The 9727-nt window shown below is 45.3% G+C and overlaps 1 protein-coding gene across 1 annotated transcript; it reads right to left on the bottom strand.

The window, feature by feature from the left end:
• Window positions 1-460: 460 nt before the first annotated feature.
• Window positions 461-8854, bottom strand: LOC133993707 (deoxycytidine kinase 2-like). The gene is made up of 8 exons (XM_062432725.1): window positions 8743-8854; window positions 3924-4042; window positions 3711-3794; window positions 3259-3368; window positions 2266-2413; window positions 2045-2160; window positions 832-931; window positions 461-739 (listed from the first exon to the last, which is right to left on the bottom strand). Exons 1-8 carry the CDS (start codon window positions 8825-8827, stop codon window positions 713-715), a joined length of 789 nt encoding a protein of 262 aa, XP_062288709.1. The 5' UTR covers window positions 8828-8854; the 3' UTR covers window positions 461-712.
• Window positions 8855-9727: the final 873 nt, after the last annotated feature.

The following is a 9727-nucleotide window of genomic DNA, read 5'->3' on the forward strand; positions in this document are numbered from 1 at the left end:
TCCCTGATGGAGCAGCAGCAGGTACCAGGTACTATCCCTGATGGAGCAGCAGGTACCAGGTACTATCCCTGATGGAGGAGCAGCAGGTATCAGGTACTATCCCTGATGGAGGAGCAGGTAGCAGGTACTATCCCTGATGGAGTTGTTTACTGCTAGAACTGTATAATGGAAAAGCTCCTTTACACTGTGACTCTGTCGCAGTACACTGATCCAGCCACCAGATGGAGGCAGACTGGGAACAGACAGTGAAGGAAACATGTTTAAATAAAGATTGAGACACTTTGAATCGGTCTAAGTGATTTATTTGAACAGAGGGAAATAATCCAACTGTCCCTGAACGCATCGTGGTGCATTCAGAGACATTTCACTTTTAGATCAGAGAGGAAAAAATGATTCAGACTGAAGAATAAATATAAAAGTAATGCAAAGAAACACACACACACACTGTAACATACACACACACACTGTAACATACACACACTGTAACATACACACACTGTAACACACACACACACACTGTAACACACACACACACACACACACACAGAGAGAGAGGTAACGTGTGGCTATAAAAACTTCATAAAATGTAAAATGAGTAAAAACTTTAGAATTTTAGAAGGAAAAAAACAAAATGTACAAAGTGTGACGCTGCTGTCGTCCAATCAGAAGAGCCGGCTGCTCGCATCATGAGCTGTGATTGGTCGGAGATGATCTACAACGTGGTGAGGAACTCTCGCACCTGAAAAAAAAAAAAAAAACAAGAATAAAAATAAAGCATTAAAAAGTTAAAAAATAAACCGTTAAAATGTTAAAAATAAAAGTTAAACTCACCTTGTCAATGATCTCCGCCTGTTTGATGCCGTCGTTTTTAAAATCGCTGTCTACGTCCAAAACGAGGACGGGAAGATCGTTCAGGTACTCAAAATCCAACCTGCACACAAAACACACTGTTACTGACCCTGAACGCACCACACCAACGTGTGTGTGTGTGTGTGTGTGTGTGTGTGTGTGTGTGTGTGTGTGTGTGTGTGTGTGTGTGTGTGTGTTGCTGAGAAACTAACGGGTCCAAAAACATCCAGGTGGAATAAATGAGATAAAATGATAGTTATCTTTGGTTGAATGTAAAACAACTGGGCTTGTTGTAAGTCTAATGAAGACGTTTGGCCTCTGATCCACGAAGCTTCATCACTTCATGACCAGACACACATGAACTGATAAACCTAACCCAGAGATAACTATGAGATATATATGGTTATATCTCCTACGCACTCTGAGACACCCTAAAAGCACCCTGACCCTGACCCTGCTCCGTGGGTACCTGAGACACCCTTAAAGCACCCTGACCCTGCTCCGTGGGTACCTGAGACACCCTTAAAGCACCCTGACCCTGCTCCGTGGGTACCTGAGACACCCTAAAAGCACCCTGACCCTGCTCCGTGGGTACCTGAGACACCCTAAAAGCACCCTGACCCTGCTCCGTGGGTACCTGAGACACCCTAAAAGCACCCTGACCCTGCTCCGTGGGTACCTGAGACACCCTTAAAGCACCCTGACCCTGCTCCGTGGGTACCTGAGACACCCTAAAAGCACCCTGACCCTGCTCCGTGGGTACCTGAGACACCCTAAAAGCACCCTGACCCTGCTCCGTGGGTACCTGAGACACCCTAAAAGCACCCTGACCCTGACCCTGCTCCGTGGGTACCTGAGACACCCTTAAAGCACCCTGACCCTGCTCCGTGGGTACCTGAGACACCCTTAAAGCACCCTGACCCTGCTCCGTGGGTACCTGAGACACCCTAAAAGCACCCTGACCCTGACCCTGCTCCGTGGGTACCTGAGACACCCTTAAAGCACCCTGACCCTGCTCCGTGGGTACCTGAGACACCCTTAAAGCACCCTGACCCTGCTCCGTGGGTACCTGAGACACCCTAAAAGCACCCTGACCATGCTCCGTGGGTACCTGAGACACCCTTAAAGCACCCTGACCCTGCTCCGTGGGTACCTGAGACACCCTAAAAGCACCCTGACCCTGCTCCGTGGGTACCTGAGGTTCCGGTGGACCAACCAGGACTCATGTTTGAAGTGAAGCTGCTCCAGATACTCCAGAGGAATTCCCTGCTCCTCCTCCCTGCCGCGGTGCAGCAGCCTCTGCATACAGCGCTGAAATATACACACACACACACTGTGAGACCCTGAAGAGACAGGTATTACCAGTCTAACCATTATAACCAATATAAATACTATAACCAGTCTAACCAGTGTTACCTGTGGCTGTGCTCTCAGGTAGATGATGGCGTTGAGGGCGAGGTCATCCTCAAACTCCCTCAGTAACCAGGTGTGCCAGTCCTGGTAAACGCTCCACTCTGTATCCACCAGGTCTCCGCTCTCATACAGGTTGGAAGCAAACACGTACCTGTACACACAGGACGCACCGTTACCATGGTTACCTGTACTCGCATGGCCCCCCCTTACCATAGTTACCTGTCTCAGGTGTGTAGTGACCTGTCTCAGGCGTAAAGTGACCTGTCTCAGGTGTGTAGTGACCTGTCTCAGGTGTGTAGTGACCTGTCTCAGGTGTGTAGTGACCTGTCTCAGGTGTGTAGTTACCTGTCTCAGGTGTGTAGTGACCTGTCTCAGGTGTGTAGTGACCTGTCTCAGGCGTGTAGTGACCTGTCTCAGGCGTGTAGTGACCTGTCTCAGGTGTGTAGTGACCTGTCTCAGGTGTGTAGTGACCTGTCTCAGGTGTGTAGTGACCTGTCTCAGGTGTGTAGTGACCTGTCTCAGGTGTGTAGTGACCTGTCTCAGGTGTGTAGTGACCTGTCTCAGGCGTAAAGTGACCTGTCTCAGGTGTGTAGTGACCTGTCTCAGGCGTAAAGTGACCTGTCTCAGGTGTGTAGTGACCTGTCTCAGGTGTGTAGTGACCTGTCTCAGGTGTGTAGTGACCTGTCTCAGGTGTGTAGTTACCTGTCTCAGGTGTGTAGTGACCTGTCTCAGGTGTGTAGTGACCTGTCTCAGGCGTGTAGTGACCTGTCTCAGGCGTAAAGTGACCTGTCTCAGGTGTGTAGTGACCTGTCTCAGGTGTGTAGTTACCTGTCTCAGGTGTGTAGTGACCTGTCTCAGGTGTGTAGTGACCTGTCTCAGGCGTAAAGTGACCTGTCTCAGGCGTAAAGTGACCTGTCTCAGGTGTGTAGTGACCTGTCTCAGGTGTGTAGTGACCTGTCTCAGGTGTGTAGTTACCTGTCTCAGGTGTGTAGTTACCTGTCTGAGTAGACGGAGCGTTCGTAGAACTGAACCGGATTCTCTGCCTGCTGAAGTTTGACTGACGGAGGCTGAAGCTGAGAGCGAACTCTGCTGAGACACGCATAACTCTGAGAGATAGACAGACAGGTGGAGACAGACAGACAGGTAGTTGCAGGTCGTTCACTAATCAGAAGATCAGCAATAAAAAGTGTATTGGTAAACTAGAAAGGTCAGTGGGTGGGGTCATGTATCAGTGGGTGGGGCCAGGTGTCAGTGGGTGGGACCAGGTATCAGTGGGTGGGGTCGGGTACCAGTGGGTGGGGTCTGGTATCAGTGGGCGGGGTCGGGTACCAGTGGGCGGGGTCGGGTACCAGTGGGCGGGGCCGGGTGTCAGTGGGCGGGGTCGGGTATCAGTTGGGGGGGTCGGGTATCAGTGGGAAGGGTCGGGTATCAGTGGGCGGAGTCAGTACCTGGAAGGTGTAGGACCAGCGGCTGGGTTTATCGTAGAGCATCTGCAGCAGGTTTCCTCCGCTCTTCTGAGACGAACTCAGCTCCTGCACAGAGTTTAACATCAGCACTTTATTCTGAAAGGACTGAGTACTTTATTGTGAAAGGACTGAGATCAGCACTTTATTCTGAAATGAATGTGAGCTCATCCTGTGACATCACCAGGTGGGACTCACCTGGTAAACGTCCTCGCTGTCGTTCTGGATGTTGCACCATTTCCCGATTGGTTCAGGTATCACCTCCCAGTCCTCCGACGCCGCCTGAAGGAGGCGCACAAACGTAGACTTACCTGCAGCTGAGAGACAGACAGGTGGAGAGACAGACAGGTGGAGACACAGACAGATGTGGAGAGAGACAGACAGATGTGGAGAGAGACAGACAGATGTGGAGAGAGACAGACAGATGTGGAGAGAGACAGACAGATGTAGAGAGACAGACAGATGTGGAGAGACAGGCGGAGAGAGAGAGACAGGTGGAGAGAGACAGACAGGTGGAGAGAGAGAGACATGTGGAGAGACAGACAGGTGGAGAGAGACAGACAGGTGGAGAGAGAGAGACAGGTGGAGAGAGAGAAACAGGTGGAGACAGACAGACAGACAGACAGGTGGAGAGAGAGAGACAGGTGGAGAGAGAGAGACAGACAGGTGGAGAGACAGACAGGTGAGAATGTAAATATCAACTCTTCAGTGTTTCTCCTCTTTTACACAAAGAATAATAAAATCATCATTACTTTTAAAAGTATGAAGAAAGGTAATAAGTTTTATTCTTAGCTACAAGGTTGGTAGCAAATAATCCCATTAAAATAACACAGAGTCAGCGCCGTCCCCGCAGTCTGCACCGTCCCCGCAGAGTCTGCGCCGTCCCCACAGAGTCATCACCGTCCCCACAGTCTGCACCGTCCCCGCAGTCTGCACCGTCCCCGCAGAGTCTGCGCCGTCCCCACAGAGTCATCACCGTCCTCACAGAGTCAGCGACGTCCCCACAGAGTCATCACCGTCCCCACAGAGTCAGCAACGTCCCCACAGAGTCAGCAACGTCCCCACAGAGTCAGCACCGTCCCCACAGAGTCAGCACCGTCCCCACAGAGTCAGCACCGTCCCCACAGAGTCAGCACCGTCCCCACAGAGTCTGCACCGTCCCCACAGAGTCAGCACCGTCCCCACAGAGTCTGCACCGTCCCCACAGTCATCACCGTCCCCACAGAGTCAGCACCGTCCCCACAGAGTCAGCACCGTCCCCACAGAGTCAGCACCGTCCCCGCAGTCAAATGTCTCCAAAACATGACAACTGGTTTTCAACTCCTCCAGCAGGTAAACTCGTAACTCCTAACTCCTAACCCCTAACTCCTAACCCCTAACTCCTAACCCTGTCAGCATGAGACAATAAACTAAGCTTTGAACATCACTGACTTCCATCAACGCTGCCAACAAAGACTCTCTGCTGGTTGCTACTGTATAAAAGCATCATCCAGCCCATAATACTCCTCTACTGTTGGGTTAGGCTTCTTCAACATGCCGTCATCATCCAGCCCATAATACTCCTCTACTGTTGGGTTAGGCTTCTTCAACATGCCGTCATCATCCAGCCCATAATACTCCTCTACTGTTGGGTTAGGCTTCTTCAACACGCCGTCATCATCCAGCCCATAATACTCCTCTACTGTTGGGTTAGGCTTCTTCAACATGCCGTCATCATCCAGCCCATAATACTCCTCTACTGTTGGGTTAGGCTTCTTCAACACACTGTCATCATCCAGCCCATAATACTCCTCTACTGTTGGGTTAGGCTTCTTCAACATGCTGTCATCATGCAGCCCATAATACTCCTCTACTGTTGGGTTAGGCTTCATGCTGTCAGCATCCAGCCCATAATACTCCTCTACTGTTGGGTTAGGCTTCTTCAACATGCCGTCATCATCCAGCCCATAATACTCCTCTACTGTTGGGTTAGGCTTCTTCAACATGCCGTCATCATCCAGCCCATAATACTCCTCTACTGTTGGGTTAGACTTCTTCAACATGCCGTCATCATCCAGCCCATAATACTCCTCTACTGTTGGGTTAGGCTTCATGCTGTCAGCATCCAGCCCATAATACTCCTCTACTGTTGGGTTAGACTTCTTCAACATGCCGTCATCATCCAGCCCATAATACTCCTCTACTGTTGGGTTAGGCTTCATGCTGTCAGCATCCAGCCCATAATACTCCTCTACTGTTGGGTTAGGCTTCATGCTGTCAGCATCCAGCCCATAATACTCCTCTACTGTTGGGTTAGGCTTCTTGCTGTCATCATCCAGCCCATAATACTCCTCTACTGTTGGGTTAGGCTTCTTGCCGTCATCATCCAGCCCATAATACTCCTCTACTGTTGGGTTAGGCTTCATGCTGTCATCATGCAGCCCATAATACTCCTCTACTGTTGGGTTAGGCTTCTTCAACATGCCGTCATCATCCAGCCCATAATACTCCTCTACTGTTGGGTTAGGCTTCTTCAACATGCCGTCATCATCCAGCCCATAATACTCCTCTACTGTTGGGTTAGGCTTCTTCAACACGCCGTCATCATCCAGCCCATAATACTCCTCTACTGTTGGGTTAGGCTTCTTCAACACGCTGTCATCATCCAGCCCATAATACTCCTCTACTGTTGGGTTAGGCTTCTTCAACACGCTGTCATCATCCAGCCCATAATACTCCTCTACTGTTGGGTTAGGCTTCTTCAACATGCTGTCATCATCCAGCCCATAATACTCCTCTACTGTTGGGTTAGGCTTCTTCAACATGCTGTCATCATCCAGCCCATAATACTCCTCTACTGTTGGGTTAGGCTTCTTCAACATGCTGTCATCATCCAGCCCATAATACTCCTCTACTGTTGGGTTAGACTTCTTCAACACGCCGTCAGCATCCAGCCCATAATACTCCTCTACTGTTGGGTTAGACTTCTTCAACACGCCGTCATCATCCAGCCCATAATACTCCTCTACTGTTGGGTTAGGCTTCATGCTGTCATCACCAACAGAAACAAACTAATCACACAGAGTCAATGTTTGTGCTGTTGATGTTTGTTCTTGTAACTGAAGCTGTTTGTGTGATTATAATGGAAAGGACAATAAAATCTATCTATGGAATATAAATATATCTATTATAAATCTATTATAAATATATCTATTATAAATCTATTATAAATATATCTATTATAAATATATCTATTATAAATATATGTAATATAAATATATCTAATATAAATATATCTATTATAAATATATGTAATATAAATATATCTATTATAAATATAATATAAATATATGTAATATAAATATATGTAATATAAATATATCTAATATAAATATATCTATTATAAATATATGTAATATAAATATATCTAATATAAATATATGTAATATAAATATATCTAATATAAATATATCTATTATAAATATAATATAAATATATGTAATATAAATATATGTAATATAAATATATCTAATATAAATATATGTAATATAAATATATGTGATATAAGTATATGTAATATAAATATATGTAATATAAATATATCTAATATAAATATATCTATTATAAATATAATATAAATATATCTAATATAAATATATGTAATATAAATATAATATAAATATATCTAATATAAATATATCTAATATAAATATATGTAATATAAATATATGTAATATAAATATATCTAATATAAATATATCTATTATAAATATAATATAAATATATGTAATATAAATATATGTAATATAAATATATGTAATATAAATATATCTAATATAAATATATGTAATATAAATATATGTAATATAAATATATGTGATATAAGTATAACAGTAGATGAAGGGTTATCAGCTACTACCTGGAACCTGATGTTCTTTATAACAGATTAAACCAGCAACGTTAAAAGCAGTAAAACTGAACTGGTTAAATACAACGGAGCCGCTCCGGTCCTAACAGATTACCGGAGTTACCGGGGTTACCGGAGTTGAACGGGTTAACCGGAGTTGAACGGGGTTACCGGTGTTACAAATCAACTGGTTTCCACGTTAACTGGTTACCTTTGTTTATAAAAGTTGGGCCTCTCTCACTGTGACTGCAGATGTTTCGATCACGGAGAGAAAACGTAGCTGACCTCGCGTATGCCTGAATGTACTTCCATAAATATCTGATGATCTCTCCACCTGGTTAATCCAAGCATGATGCTTCATGTTGTGATGTACAATTGTGGGACCCGAAATACTGGTCACCATATTCTGTATAAATGTCTAAATAAAAAGTCACCCGACTTGAACCGAGTGTGTCACCAACTGCAAAACCATTACAGCGTAGTGTTTAACCATTACGCCACGCAATTACACCCATCAGTTGTCACAAGGTGATATAACAACTGTTGAAGTAAACATGAAGTGTGCACAGCCTCGATTTTCAAAACACCACAGCCAAATTAACTTGTGACCACTGTTACTGCCATGATAGCCACCTTACAGGTCCAGCTTGTTGCACCTCTGAAAAACATTTCACAATGATAAAAGATCACGTCTAGTAAAGGTGGTCGAGGAAAATCACGCATTTGATGTTTTGGACACGTTTACGTCCGTTTGTTGTAAATCATGTTGGAGCAACAGTGTGTAAAATAAAACAATTCATCATCAACATGAAGCATCATGCTTGGATTAACCAGGTGGAGAGATCATCAGATATTTATGGAAGTACATTCAGGCATACGCGAGGTCAGCTACGTTTTCTCTCCGTGATCGAAACATCTGCAGTCACAGTGAGAGAGGCCCAACTTTTATAAACAAAGGTAACCAGTTAACGTGGAAACCAGTTGATTTGTAACACCGGAGTTACCGGGGGTTACCGGAGTTTAACGGGGTTACCGGAGTTTAACGGGGTTACCGGATTTACCGGGGTTTAACGGGTTTACCGGAGTTTAACGGGGTTACCGGAGTTACCGTGTTTACAGGGTTGAACTCACCGATGTTTCCCTCGATGGAAATCTTTTTTCCTCTGCGGGAGAAAGTGGCGGGAGCAGCTCGCGCTCTCTTCGGTGGAGTTGCCATGTTGTTATTTACTGTCCGCGCGAAGACAAACCGACAATGCTCGAGCTGCTGCCGCACGCTGATTCTAAACTTAAATCCCGCGCGCGCGCATAATTCCGTTTCCGGGGGCGGGAATAACCTGGAGAAAAGATATTCTATTACAACACAGCTGAGAAGATGTCTCACTCTGCCGCTGTTTACCGGGGTTTAAACAAAGATGTCTCACTCTGTTGCTGTTTACCGGGGTTTAAACAAAGATGTCTCACTCTGCTGCTGTTTACCGGTTTAAACAAAGATGTCTCACTCTGCTGCTGTTTACCGGGGATTAAACAAAGATGTGTCACTCTGCCGCTGTTTACCGGCGTTTGCTAATCCTGTTATAAATTGTATTTAAATTGTAAATACTAAATGGAAAAGACAACGTGTAACAATTAACAATATTTTTATTTTATAACAATACCATATAAAAACAAAAATTTATTAACAATAACAACTATTGTTCTTTTCACGGGACTGAACATAGATATATAGGGAACACATGTTCTATATACACTCACCGGCCACTTTATTAGGTACACCTGTCCAACTGCTCGTTAACGCAAATTTCTAATCAGCCAATCACATGGCAGCAACTCAATGCATTTAGGCATGTAGACTTGGTCAAGACGATCTGCTGCAGTTCAAACCGAGCATCAGAATGGGGAAGAAAGGTGATTTAAGTTACTATGAACGTGGCATGGTTGTTGGTGCCAGACGGGCTGGTCTGAGTATTTAGGAAACTGCTGATCTACTGGGATTTTCACGCACAACCATCTCTAGGGTTTACAGAGAATGGTCCGAAAAAGAGAAAATATCCAGTGAGCAGCAGTTCTGTGGGCGCAAATGCCTTGTTGATGCCAGTGGTCAGAGGAGAATGGCCAG

Source organism: Scomber scombrus, chromosome 14 (genome assembly GCF_963691925.1).
Source record: "Scomber scombrus chromosome 14, fScoSco1.1, whole genome shotgun sequence".
Taxonomy (NCBI): domain Eukaryota; kingdom Metazoa; phylum Chordata; class Actinopteri; order Scombriformes; family Scombridae; genus Scomber; species Scomber scombrus.

What these genes read in the sequence shown, in the direction of transcription:
- LOC133993707 (XM_062432725.1), bottom strand. Translation starts at nt 8,827, where the DNA reads ATGGCAACTCCACCGAAGAGAGCGCGAGCTGCTCCCGCCACTTTCTCC. An exon ending in ACAGCGAGGACGTTTACCAG is followed by an intron (nt 3,795 to 3,923) that starts GTGAGTCCCACC and finishes AACTCTGTGCAG; the next exon opens with GAGCTGAGTTCGTCTCAGAA. An exon ending in TTGGTCCACCGGAACCTCAG is followed by an intron (nt 932 to 2,044) that starts GTACCCACGGAG and finishes TTTTGTGTGCAG; the next exon opens with GTTGGATTTTGAGTACCTGA.